This window comes from Sturnira hondurensis, unplaced genomic scaffold (genome assembly GCF_014824575.4).
Source record: "Sturnira hondurensis isolate 20B ecotype Veracruz unplaced genomic scaffold, ASM1482457v3 Scaffold0002840, whole genome shotgun sequence".
NCBI classification, from domain to species: domain Eukaryota; kingdom Metazoa; phylum Chordata; class Mammalia; order Chiroptera; family Phyllostomidae; genus Sturnira; species Sturnira hondurensis.
The window spans coordinates 2,859,816-2,883,523 of NW_028075471.1; the positions used below are offsets into that span (position 1 = coordinate 2,859,816).

General features: G+C 36.6%; 1 protein-coding gene across 1 annotated transcript in view; it reads right to left on the reverse strand.

Annotated features, from left to right (window-relative positions):
• The window catches only part of ERC2 (ELKS/RAB6-interacting/CAST family member 2), a 669,672-nt gene that overhangs the window by 618,825 nt on the left and 27,139 nt on the right, over positions 1-23,708 (reverse strand). Inside the window, exons 2-3 of the mRNA XM_037041287.1 lie at positions 22,823-22,978; positions 2,994-3,161 (exon numbers count right to left, since the gene is read on the reverse strand). Of these exons, the coding sequence (XP_036897182.1) occupies positions 2,994-3,161; positions 22,823-22,978 (324 nt within the window). The remainder of the gene's footprint in view (positions 1-2,993; positions 3,162-22,822; positions 22,979-23,708) is intronic.

A 23,708-nucleotide genomic window follows, 5' to 3' on the forward strand; every position in this document is an offset into this window, starting at 1 on the left:
CCACTGAAGTAGGGAGACTCTTTAGAAGTGGGAAAATCACTTTAATATATTTTACCCTGTTGACAAAAATCCTTTGCCTATGATCCAACAATTAGATCAAATTTTAACAGAGATGGACATCATTGGGTAACTGTCTCCATTTTCATTTACATAGATCTTAAAAGAAGAAAAAAGGCAAAAGAAAATTCCTCAGATGTTCCAGCTGATAAAATCATTAATCACACACTCCCAACCTCAAAGCACTAGAAAATCATCTCACTCTCTCCGCACATGGAGAATAATTTTTTTTCTACATCAAAGTACCATCTTTTTCCTGGGTCATTTTGATTATTGAACGTGGGATGGAAGCTATCCACATAATGTCACCACTATCTTTTTCATGAAATATACATAGGTCTAATTTTTGACCACATTAATTCAAGAGAGTTAAAACACAGAGGAAAGAATAAGAAAAGGAAAACAGGATGGGAACACAGCTCTCATCAGTACAAGGTAGTAAGAAAAAGGAAGGAAGCCTTTCTGCACTGACTTTTCTCATTCCTTTCTGTCAAGAAGCCTGCCTACCTATTGGAGCAACACCTCAACAGACTGCCTTGCTACTCAAATTTCCTCCCACCCAATACACAGCAACATGATTGCACTAACTTGATTAGTAATGCTGGTATTATTACCAATGTAAGACAGCTGTGGTACAATCAGTTGCTTTGTGAATAACCCAGTGTGAAGAAAAACGTGTGCTCTAGAATGAGGCTCAGCAAACTATCTGTCCCTGTTCAGAGTAAGACTACTGAAGAGAAGTCAAGCCAGGTATTCCAATTCCTACTCAGCCCTCTTCCTGCAAAATCACAATGCTGTGAGTCTGCAAACTTTTTCTGGAAAGTGCCAAAGAGTAAATATTTGAAGCTTTGTGGGTCATACAATCTGTTGCTACTAAAATCTGTGGCTAAAGACAACACATTCATGAAGGAGTGTGGCTGCATTCTAATAAAACTTTACTTACAGCCCTGGCCAGTGTGGCTCAAATGGTTAGAGCATCATCCAGTAACCAAAATGTTACGGTTTCACTTCCCGGTCAGGGCACATACCTATGTTGCCGGTTCAATCCCTGGTCCAGGTGCATATGATTCCCCAGCCCAGGCATGTACTGGTGGCAACCAATCGATGCTTCTCTCTCACATCAATGTTTCTGTCTCTCCTTTCCTCTCTCTCTAAAAGCAATGAAAAAATGTCCTTGGGTAAGAAAAGAAAAAAAACACCTTTACTTACAAAACTGGGCAAATGGCAGGATTTGTTCAACAAGCTATAGTTTTCAAACTCTATTCCAGACAAGTGCTAGAGGGTGAAATGTTCTATAGCTGTGCTATCCAATACAGCAGTCACCAGCCGCATTTCACCGTGAAATACTTGAAATGTAGCTAGTGTGACTAAGGAACTACATTTTAAATTTTACTGACTTTTATTATTTTTTCTTCTTTAGTTAAATTTACTGTGGTGATATTAACTAACAAGATCATATAGGTTTCAAGTGTACATTTCTATGACACATGATTTATATTATAGCATTGTGTGCCCACCACCCAATGTCAAATGACCTTCTGTTAGCATGTATTTGATCCCCTTTACCTAGGAACTACATTTTAAATGTTGCCAAATTTTAGTAATTTAAATTTGAATAAATGTGTGGCTAGTGGCTGCTGTATTAGATAGCATAGTGGTAGATACAATTCACTGCTCCTCTTCAAAGGAGATACAAACCACCTTCCAATTTATCTAATAGTTTAAATTTTGACTTAAAAAAGAAAATATCCATGCTTCCACATTCAGAGTGGGACTACATACAACTGAAAATTATATGTGTACTATATGCATTATTGAAGCTAAAATGATCGCTCTGGTCTGAATCAATCAAATAACTATTAGCCAATGTCAAGTGCATAGGGGCTAAGTCGGTGTACGCCAAGACTTATCCAGTCTGGAACCTATTTCCTTTTGCCTGTGAACACTGCCCTATACCTCTGCTGAGGGCACAAACCTGCTGAATGGCCCCATTAAGTTCTAAGGAAAATCCAAATCTTCCCACAGACAAAATATATATATATTGAAAGACATGGCTCAAAGCGCACAAGAAGAAACATGCATTTTAATTAGATCACCTTCTCCTAAAGTGATCCACATAATGCACTGCCTCTGTGCAAAACTCAGGGGTATGCACAACGTTCTTGGTTACTGCTCACATGTGATCATTTTTTTTCTGTCACTGCTTTGTTTACACAACAACTTGCTTGTGTTCTACATTCCTTAGCAGCCCCAAAGATATAATCCATTGGAGAGAGCAAGGAAACAGGATAGTGACATATATTTACCTTTTCAACAAGTGTGAATAAGGAATAACAAACCAATGTTTCCTTTAAGAAACTCACACAACACCAACTTTCTTCAATAAGTGAATTTTGAAAATTGAGGATACGCCTCAGGAAGTAAGAAACCTTTGGAACCACAGGTGCCAGGAGGGGAACCGATATAGATACTTGACAACAGAAGGTAAATGACATTCTGATTTTTAAATGATTTTTGATCAAATAAAACCATTCTAGATTCAATCATTTATACATGGTTCCCAAACCCAAAAAGCTCTGAGAAATGAAAAACAATTTTTTTCCAAGCATGAAGCAAACTCCTTTAGTGGCACAATCTGACACGAACTGAGAGGCTATTAATATAGCCTTTATTTATCCTACATTGGGGTGAGAGACTTTTTTTGCATAAATATCCACGTGTTTGTAGAGCACTTCCAGCAACCCCACTGGGAGTGTTGTGTAGTCTATGACACATGCAATGGGTCTTACCTTTCCAAATCCCCCAAATATCTGATATACAAAATACCTCCGGCTCCAAGGGTTTGGATAAGGAATCTTCTAATGAAAGTTGTTTGGGTAAGACATTTTCTATCAACTCAGTGTCTGCTGTCTGGAATCCTGGGGACAGCACCTTACCTCAGTTTGAAGAATGGCAGCCCTCTGTTCTTTGGCAGTAAGCGACTCTTTAAGCACTTCAATGTGTTGCTTGCAATCTGAATTTTGATTGCTAAGGGTTTCAAGCTTTGTTTGTAAGGCAAGAAGTTCTGACTCCTTCTTTGAAAGTTCCTGCTTCAGCTGATCGATCTGTAAAATAACAAAATTGCAAGACATTGGTAGCCACAACTACTACTGTATACTACTCCATAAGTGGGAACTACTCTTTTATCTCATATTTCTTTCTTTTGTGTGTGTGTTCTTTAAATGACTTGTTATTTCTTTATTAATTTTATTTTCATTAGCCAATGATCCGTATTCTCACAAGGCAGGGTATAAGTTTTCTTAAAAAGATGGCCCTGGGAGCCACATATTCTCTGGGGTCTGGAGAGTTTCTGTTAATGTGGGTAAGAATAGAGTAGGTATGGTCAGCAGACTGCCTTCCGCCTTCCACCCCACTAAGAACCAAGGTCCAAGGAAGAATGAAGGTTTCCTGGACAAAACTACTGTTCATCCATGAAACCACGAAGTCATTCCCCAAGATCCTCATGGAGCTAATAAAGACATTACTCCAGCACATAACCTGGACTTTCTCTACTACTCCACAGTGACAATGACCATTCAGTGGCATTATTTGACAAAAGAGAATCCTCACTCCCCCCTCTAAATAAGTATTGGGGGGTTTTTTGCTTATATCAAATAGTGAGAAAACACAAAAGAACATAAAATATATATAAAGTATAAAGGAAAATAATACAGGAAATATGCATCATGCAATTCACCAAAAAATGATTATTGGAATTATCCGTGTTCCAACCCATCTCTACCTCTTTCTTTACCCTTCAGAAACAATTGCCACTCTAAACTTTGTGCTTGTCACTTTCTTGCTTGTCTTTTAGGTTTACTGTATACTTTTTGCATCTTTAAATGATATACCATTTAGTTTTGTATATTATTTAGCTTTTAATGTTGTTTGCCCTGTGTATTTTTTGGTATATCAATATTATGCTTTTTTCTACTCAATCTTATGTCCTACAGATTATATTGTGTTATTGTATATGCAATTTGTTCATTTTCACTGAAGAACAGTATTCCATTGTAAGACTTCACCACAATTTATTTGTTCATTCTGCTGCTGATAGACATTTGGGGTCATTTCCAGGTGGGTTTTTTTGTTGTTTTTATCACAAAAAAAATGCTATTCTGAACATTCTTATACATATCACCTGGTACACATAGCAGAAATCATCTAAGGGTTAAATTGGTGAACCACATGGTATGCACATCTTCAACTTCACTGACAACCAAAATGTCTTGCAAAGCAGTTATATTAATTTTCACAGTCACACCATGTATGTGTGGTAGCCACTCCACATCTTCACTAATATCTTATGTCACCAGCATTTTACATTTTGGGCAGTCTGATTGGAGCAGTGACAGATGATCTCCAAAGATAACTGCCACCCATTTCTTCCTATTTGTGTACACATGCTGCTTCTCCCAAATAGGGGTGGAGTCATTTTACCCTCCTCTTGAACCTGGCTGGACCGACTTGTTTCTACCAGTTGAATGGGGCAAAAGCGTCGGTATGTTCTGACCCTAGCCCGTAGAAGAAATGGCAGCTTCAGCTTCCTCCTGCTGGAAGCCAACCACCTGTTGGCAGTCCAATTATCCTACAATAACTGTGCTCTAAGCAAGCCCACCCCAGCCACACAGCCAGGGAGACAAGAGAGGCCTGGTGGAAATGATGACTCCTTTGTCTTCTTTCTGGTGTGAAAGGGAAAAATTTCAATGTTTCATCATGAATGTTCATGCTTGTTTTAGCTTTTTATAGGTGCTCTTAGGTTTCAGGAAATTCCCTTTCATTACAACTTTGGCAAGAGGTTTTTTTGTAAGTCATTAAGGAATGCTTAATATTATCAAATGTTTGTCTGCATCTCAAGATTTATCATATTTTGCCTTTAGTATATTCTCGTAATGAATTACATTAATGGAATTTTAAAATATTAATCTCTGCTTGCTTTACAATAAAAAGCTCTACTTAGCCATGATGTGTTATGTTTTTTATATTTCACTGTATTCATATTGCTAATATTTTGTAAGGGACTTCTATCTGTGGGTGAGATTGGCTTGTAATTTTCCAATCTTATGCTGTCTTTGTCAGGTTTTAGTATCGATTTAGTGTTCCAAGTAAAATAGAAAGTGATCATTCTTTTAATGTGTTCTGAAATGATTTTTATAAAATTGAAAATTCTTCCCTTTAATGTTCATTACAAATCACAAGCAAAACCATCTACAGCTGGTATTTTCTTTCCAAAAACCATTACTTACTTCATCCATCTCTGTTGCTTATAGGAATATTCATGTTTCTAACTATTTGAGTCATTTTTGAAAAGTTTCCTTCCTAAGAAATTTTCATCTAAATTTTTACCTTTATTCTCAAGTTTTCATAAAACCCACTTATCTTTGATACCTACAGCAATTATGATTATGTCTTCTTTTTCATTCCTAATGTTCTTTACTTTTATTCTTTTCCTTGATGAATCTCAGCAGAAGATGTCATGTTAAATACTCCAATTGTGGCTATCTTGATCATCCAACATTTTATTTTCATTTTATTAATTTCTGTTCTTATTTTTAAATGATTTCCTTCCTATTCTTTTGAGAGGGGTTATTCTACTTTTTCTAACTTTTAAAGTTGGACGTCTATCTCACTAATTTCCTGTCTTTTTTATTCCCATGCATACTAAGCCTAAAGACTATAAATTTCCTCGTCAGTAGCACAAGTCCACTACTTCGATATGCAGCATTGACATGATTGTTCGGTTCTCAATATTTTCTAATCTCCATTATTATTTATTTTTTAAAGATTCTACTTACTTATTTTTAGAGAGAGGGAAAATAAGAAAGAAAGATAGGAAGGAAGGAAGGAAGGAAGGAAGGAAGGAAGGAAGGAAGGAAGGAAGGAAGGAAGGAAGGAAGGAAGATTAATTAGCTGCCTCTCATTCATGCCCCAGCCAGGATGGAACCTACAACTCACACATGTTCCCTGACCAGGAATGGAACTGGTGACCCTCCATTTTGTAGAATGACGCCCCAACCCACTGTGCAAACCCTGTCAGGACATCAATTATTATTTAGAAGCATATTTCTTAATCTCCAAATACATGCTTTTTTCCAATTTATCTTTGTGCTTTTTATCTTACTTTTTGTTTGTGAATAGAGAACATGGTGTATTTGATACTAATCATTTAAAATTTGGTCTCTATTACTTATTGATATAGTACATGGTCAGTTATCAAAACTGTATTTTGTATACTGTGTACTTGAAAAGAGTATGTATCCAACAATTGTTGATTGCAATATTATATATATATATATATATATATATATATATATATATATATGTGTGGCATTTGAGAACACTGTTAATTAGGTAGTTTAAGTCTTTCATATTTTGATCTTTTAATCTGCTTCATCTGTTAATTATTTATGGATGGGTTAAAAACACCCACTTAATGGTAAAATAATACATTTTTCCTTATAGTTCTGCCAATTTCTCTAAAAGATGTTTCTTTGTTTGAAAGTCTACAACAAATTCATTTCTTTAAAGGTCATGAAATATTTTCACTAGCTGCATTTTTAACAGATTTATTGAAATATAATTCACGACATAAAATTCACCTAACTAAAGTATACACAGTTGATGGTTTTTCGTGTATCCATAGAGTAAAAACATCATCAAAAAAAGTTTAGAACATTTTCATCATCTCATCATTTCATTACATCTCTTGTAACCAACCATTAGAAGTCACTCTCCATTCCCCTACTTCTACCAGCAGCTGTAGGCAAATAATGATCTATTTTCTGTCTCTCTAGATTGGCCTGTTCTGGTCATTTACTGTTAATGGAATCATATAATATATGTACTTTGTGACTGGTTTCTTTCATACAGTGTAATATTTCAAGGTTCATCCATGTTGTAACATAAATCAGTACTTCATTCCTTTGTATTGCTAAATACAAATTTCCACTTTGTGAACATACCATATTTTGTCTATCAGTTCACCAGTTGATAGGCCCTTACATTATTCTATATTTTGGTTATTATGAATAATGCTACTAAGAATATTCATGTACAAGTCTCTGGGGACATATATTTTCTTTCTTTGGGGTATATACATAGATATAGAATTGCTAGACCATAAGGAACTGTATGATTAGCATCTTAAAGAACTATTGCCAAAGTGACTGCAGCATTTTAAATTTCCACCAGCAAATACATAAGAATTCTAATTTCTTCATACTCTTACCAGAACATGTTATTACCTGTCTTTTTAATTATAGCCATTTCAGTGGGTATAAAGTGGTATCTGATTTGTAGTTTTCACTTGCATTTCTCTAACAACTAATGGCATTAAGCATATTTTCATATACTTATTAGCCATTCATATATTTCTTTTGGATAGATATTCTGCCTGCTTTCTTACATTTTTTCTTTGCCTCTGTGATTTTATGGCTTTATTTGATACAAACAGATAGGTTTCTTTTTATTTATCCCATTTGGGATTCTTTGAACCTCCTGGATTTGTAGGCTGGTACTTGTTATCAGTTTTCAAAAATTCTCAGTTTTTATTTCTTCAAATATTGCTTCTGAGTAATGATTCTCTCCTTATTCTATCTTTCCCTCTGGAACTCTATACTTTTGCTTGACCTTCTTATTCCATCTTGTACCTATTTTACCTTTCATGGATTGCATCTTTTTATTTAACTTCTTCCACTCTGTTTTCTAGTTTATTAAGTCTCTCTCCCTCTGTGACTCTCCTCTGTGATCACTTTGTATTTATTCACTGAGCTTTAAAATTTTCCCTTTTATTTTCCCATTTCTAGAAGTTTTATTTGGTGCTCTTTAAATCTGATTGGTATTTTATGATATTTTTATAGTCCCTTGCATTTTATTTATACTCCAATACCTTCTTTTATTTATTTAAACATATTAAACATACTTATATTGTAGTGTTTGTCTTAAAAGTCCATCTCCTGAAGTTCTTGCCATCTGGTTCTACTGTTTGTTCTTTCTACTGGCTATCACTTAGTTTGATTCGTTTTCTTGCAGGTTTTGTAATTTAAAAAATATATATTGTGTGTTCATATTTTTTGTAACTTTATCTACATAAATACTTTGAGGCCTAAATTAACATGTGACCTTCCAGAGTATATGCCTCTGCCAATACCTGGGGCACCACCAACCAAGCACCCCCCTTTAAACTATATTCTCTGCTTGAAGAGTTTTGGATCACCTCACAATACACATCCATCCAAAGAGCCAGCTGTGGTTACAGATTCTCAAAGCCAGTTTTTTCATCTTTCCCTTGGCTCAAAGTTTTAAAATATATAATTTTCCCTGGAGTCCCTAGTCTGAGTGGGAGGAGGGTAGAGTGGGGAGGTTATTTTTAGTTCACCCTCACACTAAAAAGTTAAGCTGTCTAGGATCCCAGCTTTATGTGGTACTGGTAGTGGGATTCCTATTTGACTCCTCATCTTGAGCAGGTCCAGGCTCAGGTCTTTTTTCTTAACGGTTCTTGTGACTACGAAAATGAAAGCTCGAGTTCATCTGCCTAGCAAATGATAACACGGAGATGTAATCTGTGCTCTACTTATCACTGCAGCTCCCTGCTTTGGCTTAGTTTTGGCCCTTGAGATTTTTTTCTAAGTTAACAGTTCACAAATACATTTTTAAATGTATGTTTCTAAAATATATTTCATCCAGAATTTTTTGTTACTGTTTTCAGCAACTAAAACTGGCGTAAATGAGAACCAAGCTACTGACAATAACTGCTGAGCATGAACAGAATGAGATGCCTAAAAAGAAGTGAGACCCCTATCTTCAGAAGTGTTAGGATTGCACAATTTACTAGAAATGCTTATATAGAAGGAAATCCTATTCGCAGAGAGAAGTCACACTGATTAGGGTACAAATAGCTCATCATTCTTGCCATATCTGAAGGCTTGGTAGTGGCTAGCCAAAAGGCAGTCTTGAAAATGATTCTGAGTTTGCTAAAAAGTCCACTGGGAGAGAATGATGATGGATTACCAACATGCGCTAGTATCTGTAAGCATGCTCAGGTATGTGTAGTCCATGATATACAGTATTATTGTTATAATTTAATCAGCTGTGAGTCTATGAGCATTTTTATCTGGAATAAAATAAAAGAACTCTCTCTCTTTCTCCCTTTCTCTAACACTCACACAACGACAACAAAACAGCATAAACAGAGGGAAAATTAGGATTAGGATTACCTAAAATTATATAAGAAATCAAATCTGTTGTGTTCAGCACTCTTCTCAGGGGATATGGCTCCAAATCTTATATAGTAGTACCTGACAGCACAGTATACAGTCAATTCCACATACAAAACTGATTCATCTGAAAAAATCTTTCAACTCTAAGCAAAGATTATGTTTATAGTGAAAAAACTGATTTGTGCTAAATTCTACAAATGCCAGACCAGAAATCTACTTGTAAGAGTGGGGTATTGAGAGAGAAATTTGAATGAAATTAACATGACCGACAAAATGGTCGTTAATAGGAAAAACATGGCGAGTTCTATGTATACCTAGTTTATTCAATAAAAATACATTGATAATGATAAAACTACTTCAGTCTATAAATATTAAATAGGCAGTTTCTTTAAATGGATTTCAGACTATTACTGCCATGAGATAAATTTTCAATAAATATTTTATGCAGACAATAACAGAAAAAAGGGCTTTTCTAAGGGGAATATTGTTACTGGGTAAAAAAATCATATTCTTCCATAAAAATATGCCTTTGGCTTCTTTTATAGCCATAAACTCAATAAAAATGGAAAGTGATGCAATCAAACATACATGAGAGCTGGGGCTAGGGGAAGGTCTGTCTCTGCGATGGCAAGAGAAAAAGCCAATCGGAATCACATCATATGCTTTATATGAAGTCCATGTGGACATCAGGAACACTTCATCTCGTCCAAAAGTTCTTCCACCACTTACGTCTGTGACACAACCAACACCCTGAGAAAACTACTCTGCCAAGGAAAACAGCTTCTTTTTCACTGCAGATATGGCCCTCATGTGTAGCGAATGATATGCTTATTATCATGCAGTCTGGGTTTTAAGGATTGTGATCCATCAGAGATTAATAAGAAAATGTGTTACAAATTCAGAATAAAGGGAGACATCTAACACAGCAGAATGGCATCTTTGGTGAACTCTGAAAACAGAGGGAGTGGCTAATATAGAAGAACTGGGATTGGAAGATGAAAAATGTGTTACACATTGTACAAAGTCTCATATACAATAGGGGATGCCATCATTCTTTTCCTACCGTAAAAACAATTACTTATATGTTACATCCCATTCTTTTTTAAATTATATTTTATTGATTAGATATTACATGATCAATTTTCCTGATTTTCCCACTTTGCCCCTCTCCAGTCAGCAACCCCCACTCCCTCAGGCAATGCCCCACCATTGTTCATATCCATGGATAATACATAAAGTTCTTTGGCTATTCCATTTCCTATACTGTACTTTACATACCCATGGCTATTCTGTAGCTGCCAATTTATACTTCTTCATCCTCTCACCTTTTCTCTCATTTTCTCACACCCCCCCTTATCTGGTAACCATCAAAACACTCTCTGGATCCATGATTTTGTCTCTGTTCTTCTTGTTTGCTGAGTTTGTTTTTTAGATTCAATTGTTGGTAGATTTGGAGTGGGTTTCTTTTTTTGCCATTTTATTGTTCATACTTTTGATCTTTCTCTTTCTCTTAAAAAATAAGTCCCTTTAACATTTCATGTAATAATGGCTTGGTGATGATAAACTCCTTTAGTTTTTTTCTTGTATGGGAAGTTCCTTATCTGCCCTTTGACATCTTTGCAAGGTAGAGCAATCTTGGCTGTAGGTCCCTGCTTTTCATGACTTTGAATATGTCTTGCCAATCCCTTCTGGATTGCAAAGTTCCTTTTGAGAAATCAACTGACAGCCTTATGGGAACTCCTCTGTAGGTAATGAACTTCTTTTCTCTTGCTGCTTTTAAGATCCTCTCTTTATCTCTAACCTTTGGCATTTTAGTTATGATGTGTCTTGGAGTGGGCCTCTTTGCATCCATCTTGGTTGGGACTCTTTGTGCTTCCTGGACTTGCATGTCTATTTCCTTCACCAAATTAGGGAAGTTTTCTTCCTTTTTTTTTTTCAAATACATCTCCAATTTCTTGCTCCTTCTCTTCTCCTTCTGGCATCCACTATAATATGAATGTTGGACCTCTTGAAGTTGTCCCAAAGATTGCTTAGACTATCCTCATTTTTTTGGATTCTTTTTACTTTTTGTTGTTCTGATTGGTTGTTTTTTTGATTCCTTATGTTTCATAACATTGATTTGATTCTCAGCTTCATGCACTCTATTATTTTTTCCCTGCAAATTGTTCTTGTTTTCAATTAGTGTATCCTTCTTTTCTGACTGAATTTTTAACATTACTTTATTATTGTTCAACTGCAGTTGTCTGCATTTCCCCTCACCGCTCCCCGCCACTCCTTCCCTTGCTTCCACTCTCTCCCTTGGTTTTGTTCATGTGTCCTCACTAGATCTTTTTTGTGCTGTTGAGGTCCTTGCTAAGTTCCTTGAGCATCCTTATAACCAGTGTTTTGAACTCTGCATCTCATAGATTGATTATCCCCATTCCATTTAGCTCTTTTTGGAGTTTTAATCTATTCTTTCATTTGGGACATGTTTCTTTGTCTCATTTGGGCAGTCTTCCTGTGTTTGTTTCTATCTGTTAAGTAGAGCTACTTTAACTTCATGCCTTGGTAGTGTGGCCTAATATAGTAGGTGTCCTGTAGGGTCCCATGGCACAGGCTCCTGTATCACCTAAGCTGGGTACTCAAGATGTACCTTTATTGTGGGCTGAGTATACCTCCTCCTATAGTTGAGCCTTGGTTGCTGTTGGCAAACCCATAGCAGGGATTTACCCAGGCCAGTAAGCTGGCAGGATTGGCTGTGACCACTTAGCACCTACATCCAGTCTCCATGGAGAATAAGCTGTACCAGGGCAGTGTGGTGGTGCTCCAACCCGATCTGTAACTGTCCACTGGGTGCACTGGCCCTGGGATTTCCCAGGTGGTACAAGTCAAGGTCGGACTTCACCTGTGTTTTGCCTGGGGCCAACCTACCTGAACTATAAAGCAATCTGAGATGGCTGCTATTTGTGCTATACTCAGAGATTACCAGGTGAAGCCAAGCTGTGACTATAGACTACCTGCTCCTAGTGTCAGGCCTGATGCTCACTGAAGCCAACTGTTGCTTGTTTGATAGGATTTAGGAACGAAGACCAGGCATTCATATGGAAAGGCAGCTTTGGTGGGCCAGTAAATTAAGTGGGGCAAAGCATCTAGGATCTCCAAGGAGAGTCAAACAGTGTTAGCCAGGTTGATGGAATCTCAGATAGGGCACCACCTGCCTGCTCACCCAAGGGAATGCTTAGAAAAGGGACAATGGTCTCTGTTCATCTTCATGCCAGACACTTCAGTTTCTCCCTATATACAACTGGTGCCTTTCAAGCTGCTACCTGGGTGCTGGAGCTCAGAGAGAGTCAGTGTGAGTAAGGGGGTCTGTGTGTGTGGAGGGGGGGTTTAATCCCAATTTTTTCTCCATTGTTCTCCCATGCCCCACAGGACCACCTACTCCCACAGTCACCCCCACCCTGTTGTTCATTTCCATGGGCCCTTTATACATGTGCTTTGACTGGCCCTTCCCCTTTTTTCCACTGCTATGCCCCTGTCCCGTCCCCTCTGATCACTGTCAGTTTGTTCCTTATTTCCATTCTATTTTGCTCATTGGTTTGTTTTGTCCATTAGGTTCCACTTATAAGTGAGATGATATGGTATTTATCTTTCATGGCCTGGCTTATTTCACTTACCATAATGCTTTCCAGTTCCATCCATGCTGTTGCAAAGGGTAAGAGCTCCTTCTTTGTTTCTGATGCATAGTATTCCATTGTTTAGATGCACCACCATTGTTTCTTGATCCACTCATTTACTGATGGGCATTTAGGTTGCTTCCAGCACTTGGCTATTGTAAATAATGCTGCTGTGAACATCGGGGTGCATAGGTTCTTTTGAATCGTTGTTATAGGACTCTTAGGATCACAGCAGTGGGGTCACTGGGTCAAAAGGCAATTCCATCTTTAGTTTTCTGAGGAAATTCCATACTGTTTTCCACAGTGGCTGCACCAGTCTGCATTCCCACCAACAGTGCCAGTACTTGTTTGTTGATTGGTTAATGATGGACACTCTGACCAGTGTGAAGTGGTATCTCATTGTGGTTTTAATTTGCATCTCTCTGATGGCTAGCAATATTGAGCATCTTTTCATGTGTCTCTGGGTCCTCTGTATGTCTTCCTTGGAGAAGTGTCTGTTGTTCAAGTCCTTTGCCCATTTTTTAATTGGGTTGCTTGTCCTCTTAGAGTGGAGTCATGTGAGTTCTTTATATATTTTGGAGATCTTGTCTGAGGTATCATTGGCAAATGTGTTTTCCCATATAGTTGGTTCTCTTTTCATTTTAATACTGTTTTCTTTAGCCATGCAGAAGCTTTTTATTTTGATGAGATCCCATTTGCTTATTCTTTCCTTTATATCCCTTGCTCTAGGGGACATATCAGTGAAAATACTGCTGCATGAAATATCTGAGATTTTTCTACCCATGTTTTCCTCTAGGATTTTTATGGTGTCATGACTCATATTTAAGTCTTTTATCCTTCTTGAGGTCATTTTGGTTTACGGTATAAGTTGGTGGCCTAGTTCTATTTTTTTGCATGTAGCTGTCCAGATCCCCCAACTCCATTTTTGGGAGAGGTTATTTCTACTCCGTTTTAAGCTGCTGCTCCCTTTGTCAAATATTAATTGACCATAGAGATTTGAGTTTATTTCTGGGCTCTCTATTTTGTTCCATAGATCTATGCATCTGTTCTTAAGCCAGTACCAGACTGTTTTAATTACAGTGGTCTTATAATATAGTTTGAGGCCATGTATTATAATCCCTCCTATTTTGTTCTTCTTTCTCAAAACTGTTGAGGCTATTCAGGGTCATTTATGGTCCCATATAAATTTTTGAAATATTTGCTCTATATCTGTGAAATATGTCATTGATATTTTAATAGGGATTGCATTGAATCCAGATTGCTTTGAGTAGTATGGACATTTTAATAATGTAATTCTTCCAATCACGAACACAGTATATGCTTCCATTTACTTGTGTCTTCCTTAATTTCTTTCTTCAGTGTTTTACAGTTGTCTGAGTACAGGTCTTTTACCTCCTTTGTTAAGTTTATTCCTAGGTACTTTATTTTTCTTTTTTTTCCATTAAAAAATTATTTTAACTGTTGTTCCAGTACAATTTTCTGCCTTTTACTCTCATCCCAGCCCCGTCCCACCTCCCCCATTTCCCTCCTGTTTCTGCTCCCCTTGTTTTTTGTCCATGTGTCCTTTATAGCTGTTCCTGAAAACCCTTCCCCCTTTCCCTTGAAGTTCCCTCCCCTCTCCCCTCTGGTCACTATCAGCCTGTTCTCAGTTCCAATGTCTTTGGTTATATTTTGCTTGTTTGTTTGTTTGTTTTGTTGATTAATGGTAAGATCATATGGTATTTGTCTTCCTGTTAAAGGTGATATCATATGGTATTTGTCTTTCACACCCTGGCTTATTTTGCTTAGCGTAATGCTTTCCAGTTCCATCCATGCTGTTGCAAAGGGTAGGAGCTCCTTCTTTCTTTCTGATGCCTAGAATTCCATTGTTTAGATGTACCATAGTTTTTTGATCCAGTCATTTACTGATGGGCATTTAGATTGCTTCCAACTCTTGGCTATTGTAAATTGTGCTGCTATGAACTTTGGGGTGCATAGGTTCTTTTGGATTGGTGTTTCAGGGTTCTTAGCATATAATCCTAGCAGTGGAATTGCTGGGTTAAAAGGCAGATCCATTTTTAGTTTTCTGAGAAAATTCCATACTGTTTTCCATAGTGGTTATGAAGTACTTTATTTTTCTTCTTGCTACAGTAAATGGGATTTTTCCCCCTAGTCTCTGTTTCTGATATTTAATTGTTGGTGAACAAAAATGCCTTTGATTTCTGAATATTGACTTTTTATCCCAGTGTTTTGCCAAATTCACTTATTAGGTTGAGTAGTTTTTTGGTGGAGCCTATAGGGTTTTCTATGTCTCTTTAAGAGGAACTGTTTGGGGCTTCAACAGTTTCCTCCAATGATTCAAATCCTGCTGGCTTCTGTAGCCAGAAATCATCGAGACTTACCTTCATGGCACTGGAACCTTGGGCTGGGGGTCCTGCTATGCAGCTCGGAACCCTTGTTCCCAAGATATCCCTCCCAAATTTTTATCCTCCACACATGGGTGAGGGACCAGCCTGTTCCATGTCTGCTCCCCTCCTATCAGTCTGGATGGATGTGGTTTCTTTAATTCCGTAGTTGCCCCACTTCCATTTAATTTGATTTCTAATGTTTCTGAGTGATGGTTGTTCTATATTATGGCTATTCTAAATTTTAGTTGTAATTTTGATGTGATTATGTGATGAGGGGAGCCATGTCTGTCTATATCACCATCTTGATCAGAAGTCCTTCATTTCTTTCTTAAAGGGTCAATAGTGCTTCTAAAGGGAATTTATGTCTTTCATGGCCTCTTAGTTCTGCTCTCACAGTCAGATTTTTATTAGCCTTCTTTATTTTTATGTATTTATTTTTAGAGAGAAACAGGGAGGGAGGGTGTAAGAGAGAGAAATATCAATGTGAGAAACATCAATCAGTTTCCTCTTGTATTTGTCCTGAGTAGGGGCCAAACCCACAACCCAGGCAAGTGCCCTGAGTAGGAATGGAATCAGTAACCTTTTGCTTTGTGGGACAATGCCCAGCCAACTCAGCTACATTGGCCAGGGCCTTTGTCAGCCTTCTGAGTTAGGGCAGAAATTGAAGTTTCAAATGGGTGAGAGCTGCCCAGATCAGGAGTTCTCCCAGTGTCTCAGAACTCAGAGAGACTGTGCAAATGCCAAAGAGCTTGCAAGATGCCAGGATTTCCACCTGGGCTGACCATATCTAGTATCCCTTAACATTTGCACAGGTTGAGATTTTGTGCTCTGCTTTTACATTTTTACAATTCACCTTCCAGCTTACCAAAAATGTTATATCATAGTTTTTCTATGACATCATATTTTTAAAGCAATTTAGGTCTTCACTGCTACTTAATTTAATCATGGTGCTTTCAAGAGTCCCAGCCATCTGCTTAGTATCAAGATGAAGTTGCACACCCTTTTATGTGACTATTGAAAATACTTCCTCTCCAACCTACATTGCTTTATTCATCTCAATAGTTAATGCAAGCAGCAATTCCTTTCATAGCACAACATTGTTACATTGTTTCTGTCAAATTTTCATGAAAAAATAGAAGTGTCTATTTCAAGACACTTCTATATCTAAAAAATGAGTTTACAATTTTGAGAAAGAAGAACAAAATAGGAGGGATTATAATACGTGGCCTCAAACTATATTATAAGACCACTGTAATTAAAACAGTCTGGTACTGGCTTAAGAACAGATGCATAGATCTATGGAACAAAATAGAGAGCCCAGAAATAAACTCAAATCTCTATGGTCAATTAATATTTGACAAAGGGAGCAGCAGCTTAAAACGGAGTAGAAATAACCTCTCCCAAAAATGGAGTTGGGGGATCTGGACAGCTACATGCAAAAAAATAGAACTAGGCCACCAACTTATACCGTAAACCAAAATGACCTCAAGAAGGATAAAAGACTTAAATATGAGTCATGACACCATAAAAATCCTAGAGGAAAACATGGGTAGAAAAATCTCAGATATTTCATGCAGCAGTATTTTCACTGATATGTCCCCTAGAGCAAGGGATATAAAGGAAAGAATAAGCAAATGGGATCTCATCAAAATAAAAAGCTTCTGCATGGCTAAAGAAAACAGTATTAAAATGAAAAGAGAACCAACTATATGGGAAAACACATTTGCCAATGATACCTCAGACAAGATCTCCAAAATATATAAAGAACTCACATGACTCCACTCTAAGAGGACAAGCAACCCAATTAAAAAATGGGCAAAGGACTTGAACAACAGACACTTCTCCAAGGAAGACATACAGAGGACCCAGAGACACATGAAAAGATGCTCAATATTGCTAGCCATCAGAGAGATGCAAATTAAAACCACAATGAGATACCACTTCACACTGGTCAGAGTGTCCATCATTAACCAATCAACAAACAAGTACTGGCACTGTTGGTGGGAATGCAGACTGGTGCAGCCACTGTGGAAAACAGTATGGAATTTCCTCAGAAAACTAAAGATGGAATTGCCTTTTGACCCAGTGACCCCACTGCTGTGATCCTAAGAGTCCTATAACAACGATTCAAAAGAACCTATGCACCCCGATGTTCACAGCAGCATTATTTACAATAGCCAAGTGCTGGAAGCAACCTAAATGCCCATCAGTAAATGAGTGGATCAAGAAACGATGGTGGTGCATCTAAACAATGGAATACTATGCATCAGAAACAAAGAAGGAGCTCTTACCCTTTGCAACAGCATGGATGGAACTGGAAAGCATTATGGTAAGTGAAATAAGCCAGGCCATGAAAGACAAATACCATATGATTTCACCGTTAACAGGAACCTAATCAACAAAATGAACAAGCAAGCAAAGTATAGCCAAAAATATTGAAATTGAGAACAGGCTGACAGTGATCAGAAGGGAGAGGGGAGGGGATAAAGGGGGAAAAGTGTGAAGGGTTCATAGGAACTATTATAAAGGACATATGGACAACAGCAAGGGAGGGGTAGAAATGGGGAATGGAGGTGAGGAGTGCTGGGGTGGTGGGTAGGGGTGGGAGTAAAAGAAAGAAAACTACGTGAAAAACAATTTTTAAAAATTGTAAAACTAACTAAATAAATAATAAATAATGAGTTTATATATAAGATTAGCTGCTTTTTTATTAGAGCAAATCATTATGAATTAAGATGAAGACTGATTTCAGATAATATCCTATTAATGAAGAAAAATCAAATGCTAAGTCAATTTTATCACCAATGGATCATAAAAATAATTTCAGCTAAATAATATTTCAAAAATATTAGCAAATGAGAACATTGATATGTGAATAATTTCAGAGGCTATTTTTCATGTTAGGTTAAATTTTTCATCTTATCATTTGTATTTAAAAATTAGTAAACTTCCAAGTAATCATGGTAAAACCAGCTTTGATCTTTGTTAAAGAAATACTCAAATGAATCAACACCTCCATACCTAGTCTTTGTAAACAGTGGTCATTCTGAAGATGCCTCTCAAAAAGCCCCTGGTAAAAGAGAGCTCTCTGGGCCACTTTTAAAAGTTTTCTACATCTTCATTACAAATAGCAATAAGAGGTAACAATATTTAGCAGCAATTTTGGGCTTGGTGTCCAAAGAGTTGGACTTCCTTCCTTATGTAGCATTTCATAAAAACTTCTGAAATGTTCTGCCATGATTCCCTGAGTCTTTATAGACCATTAAAACAAAAGTTTGTAAAGTCAGCTCTCCCAGCCTCAGCTCTACATTTTCTGTTAGCTGGGATCCAAAGTCATTTTATGATTTCCATTCATATCACTGCCTCATTGAACCCAACGACTTACAATTACTTTTCCATTTCCCAAGTAAGTTTCAGAGCCTCTAGGTTTTTGTAATTTAAATCTCATATTTCTGTTCCTTTTTGGAAAATCTGTTTTTTGACACAGACTTGAGTTGTCCCTACTTCCTTATCCGTGTGAAACTGGGGATGGAATGGTATTTTCACTTATCCTTCTAGGTTTGCTCCCCTGGCACCAGTCTGAATATGCATTCTTTACCAGACCTGTCATTGCCATTCTGCCAATCTAAATATTTAGATTAAAAAAAATACTACTTCTAAAACTAAACAACCTTCATTGCTCCAGCCAGACATAAACTCTCCTCCCATCAAATCTTCAGGGTAGTTTTTTTAGTATATTTCTTACATTACCAACTAAGCGGTCAGTATGCAGGAATGGAATACACTTTGAATAGGCACTACATTTCATGTTCCTCAGTGCCATGTGCTAGAAACAATATTCAGTACATCTTAGGGGATTGAAATACTCAAACTCCATCAATGACAGCTTTATTCATCCATACAACTCTGCAACATTAAAGAGTTCAAGAGAGCCCTGGGTGGTGTGGCTCAGTGGATTGGGTGCTGGCCTAAGGACCAAAGGGTTGCTGGTTCAATTCCCAGTCAGGGCACATGCCTGGGTTGCAGGCAAGGCACACAAGAGGCAACCACACATTGATGTTTCACTCCTTCCTTTTCTCACTCCTTCCCTTCTCTCTAAAAATAAATAAATGAAATCTGAAAAAAAAAAGGTTGAAGAGACCCCAATGTTGATACTTAATTGTTTTGTCAATATGTGACCAACTATTGCAAAAATTAACTCCTCATATATCTTTGATAATTTTGACAAGCAATATAGTCGTGTAAACTTCATTTAAAAAGTATTCAAGTAGGTGACAATGAACCATGAAATATGCTAGTGATCCAATTTTAGTGAATATTAATCCATGCCTCTATAATTTAACAAGTTTTATGATAAATAATTTACCCACTGGAACCAGTTCATGCAGCCTAAGGGATCCCCACAAAACACAAAACAGAAGCACTCAAGACTAAATAGTAAGCAATAGCTATGTCTTAATAGATGTGCATGACCATTCCTAGGTTTAAATAAAGAATCAAACTTTGTCAAAGTAGAAATAAGAAAAATAAGTAATTGAAGTAATGGTATGAAGTATGAGCAATAGATGTTATGGTTCAATACAATAAAAACATTCAATTAAGAAAATATGAAAAGCTAATTCTTACTAGTACTTTTTAGCTAATTTTTATCAGTCTGTAAGAAATATGATATTGTAAGAACTCATTTTTATTGCTTCTTAAAAATCCATTTTCCCCATTAGTCAAACTAAATGCAACATCAACATCATTATTACTATCATCATCATCATCATAACCATCATCACCATCATCTTTGGTTAGGTTTCAATAATAATCATTACTAATTATGTGATAATTATTAGATCGATAATTATTAATAATCAACGATGAATTATTAATGTCTAGTTAATAGCTAATAATTATTAGATTAATAAGTATTGGTGGTTATTAATGATTGTTAATTATTATACTTCAATAATAGTTATTAATTATGTGAAAATGAATAAACAAAAACCTGATTTAATATGAAGTGAGAGGCTAGAAGAGAAAACTCTCCTGCACATGTAGACCAGCTGACCCTAACAGGAAGAGACATACCTGCATCTCCAACCAGAAGTAGTACCACATTACTACTGCAGCAGGAGGAAGATTCCTCCTTACTCAACAACAGCTCAGCCAGTGGGAGACTGTCATAGCTCAGCAATGAAAAGTCACTATACTTTGAACTTTCAGTTTCCTCCAGTGAACTCTTTATTCACAACAGCCCCTTCCAAGTCCATAAAATTCTTCTCTCTACTTGTGTGTGGCTTACCATTAGACTGCATGTCCCAAATTACAATTTTTTACTATTCCCAAATAAACTATTTTGCTAAAGAAATATTTGGCTGTCTGTTAAAAATCAACAGCTATTTTTTTTTGAGCCAGGCACTTAAACTACATTACTTCATTCAGTCCTTTGAGAACACCTCTACAGTTGGTGGTGCTTCTCCATTTTAAGGAAGAGGAAAGTGTGGTAGAGTGACTGAAGTCACTCCCCAGGGGCATGCAGCTAGCAAGGGCAGGCTAGAGATTTGCCAGAGTCTGACTTTGTCCTCAGCCTGCACTCTTTCCACCAGACTCCGGTACCTTCCTCAAACATTCTTCTGACCTGACCACTTTTGGAGCCCTTCAAAGTAAATCTCTCCTACAACTGTGGGCCAATAAAGGTCATGACTTACTTGCTGAAGACCATATAAATGTTTTATTTACCTGGACAGAGTCCATGGTGAGGGATGAAGTTTACAAATTGCATGGGAGTTTCAGTTTCAGAAGAGGCTTGCACTATCTCCCACCATTCAATGATAGGGAGGAAAAGTTTAAGCTGAAACAATAATTTCCCCCAAACATCATGAGTTCACTCATATCTGTGCCTCTGGTCTTCATTCCCAGAGGGATTCAGTCATGATCCGCAGGCCACCTTCCTACTGCGCTTGCTCAATGTTCTAAGAGGGAAGGACTGCCAAAATGAAATCAGAAGGCAGGGCTGAGCAGGAAAACCCATTCTACATTTTTAGGCTGTCTCTGAAAGGAAAAGGTTAGATTCAAATCCGCTAGGCATTCTCTTTCTCATACCTCCACTCCTTGATGCAAATTTTTATTCATAATATCAATGTCAGCTTACTGATGCAAAGTTGGCAGAAGTAAGTACAGTTTTTGTTTTTTCCCCTGGAGAAATACACATATGTACACACATATAAATATGGGGTGAAGTAGATGCTAGATACTATTTCCTCTCTATAATGTGCAAATTTTCTGCAATGAGTATGCATTTATTTCACAACTTATAAAAATCATAACCATCATTTAAATATTTTTCTCCCTACTCCCATTACTTTCTCATCAAAAACTGCATTACCCTTAAATCTGCTGCATTTCATATGGCAATAAACAAGAGTAAAACCTAGAACAAGAATAGGAGTATTTAAGAGCAAGTAGTGGAAAATTTTTTTAATTAGTGTGATTATTATTTTTAGAAACAAACTGATTAAAAGACAGGAATAGATAAAAATATCTCAAAGTCTCATAAGACCTATTTGGCTACTCATCAACTTGGTGATTATCCATATGTGAAAATAATGTATATTCAGGTACATGATCCATCTGTAGCCTAGTTGAGTTTTGAAAAATACAAGACAAACTCTTCAAAACTGGCAATGACAAATAATTTAATGGAACATATTACTATAATATCTTATAAATATTCCACAGCAACAGGTAACAATAATATTAATAATCAATGTCAACAACAATGCCTGACATTTATCAAATGTTTCGTAGGGATTAGGTAATGGACTCAGTACTTTAAATGCATAATGTCTTGGAATAATCAAAGAACCCAATGACATAGGTACTTTTCTTTTTCTTATCCCTATTTCACAGACAAGGAAACTGAGGCTTAGAGAAGTTAACTAATTTATGCAAATAGCAGCTAACTAATTAGAAAGTTAACTAATTTATGCAAATGGGACTCAAAATCACTTTTATGTTAAACATTATACTAAAACCCAAATGTCTTCAAAATACCACTGAAATCAGTTAAGTTGGCCTCTCAGATCCACAGCCTCTGAAACAATTCTTTCTAGGGATGGACCAAAAATGTGGTAATGGTAGAAACTTCAAAAAATTAAAAAACTTTTGAAAACTATGAAAATTTGTAACTGAGGGGACTATTAAAAGTAAATGTTAATTTCCAAGACGCTGCAATGCCAAAGGAACTCATTAGAAAATCCTGCTTCCCTTATTAAAAAGAAATTCTATGAAAGGTTTTCCCTGATTTCTTTTTAGAATCTGTGCATCTGAACTAAAATCTTTGCATTCTTCTTTATTGTCTGTATATTTCATGATATCATATAAAGCAGATTACATGGGTATTTGGAAAAAGTATGCATGTAAACCATAACTTTCCAGTTACACTAAGAGTATAAAAGTTTATAACTCTGGACCATACCTTGGTTTTCATGAACTTGGAGTGACTTTTGTAAACTTCTATTTGTTTGATCTCTTCTTCACGGTCCTCAGTGTTCAGCACACCATTGGCTTTTAACATCTGGATCTCATCCTCAAGATCCCTTATGTTTCGCTCCAATGAAGCAATTTTTGTGTCCTGTTGGTTAAAAAAAAGGAAAAGGAAGAAAAGAAAGTTATTTTTCAGTATCATCAAAATAGAATTTCATATAGAAATTTGGTAGGAATACATTAACTATGATGTAGATATAGCCTTGAATTTAGAACGTATTTTTTTCTCTTTTGAGGATAATTTATGAGATTTTTTTAAGCTCCCAATAACAATCATATTTCAGTATAATACAGAGAGTTACCTAGATGTGTTTGTCTATTATCTGGGAGTCAAATTACAAAAACAGGTGATAGAAGCTATCTAAAGTATTGAAAAATAAAACACCATTTAAGTGACCAAATTGGTAACCTAACATATAGTTTACTACTCTATATTCTTGAGTCTACTTTGTAAACACAAAAATGGTTTGTTCATGTGTGTATTCTGGGACTGGCTTTATAAGGCATGCTTGGAATTTGACTGTGAGAGGAAAGGAAATTAAAATCTACTAATGGGAAAAAGGATTCTCATCTAAAATGCATAAGTAAAATTAAATAACAGAATCTTGACTTAGTATCACTGATACATTAAATATTAAAAATGTATAGCAACTGGAAATAATATATCACAATGCTATGATTTGTTTGGCAAGCAGTCAGTTTCCTGTGTGACAAAAAAACATTACTGCCTTGAAGGGCATCTCTAACCTATTCATTTACGGAGTCAAAAAACTAGAATGTGGGATTCATTGAGAAAAATCACCATACCCAATTTTTTT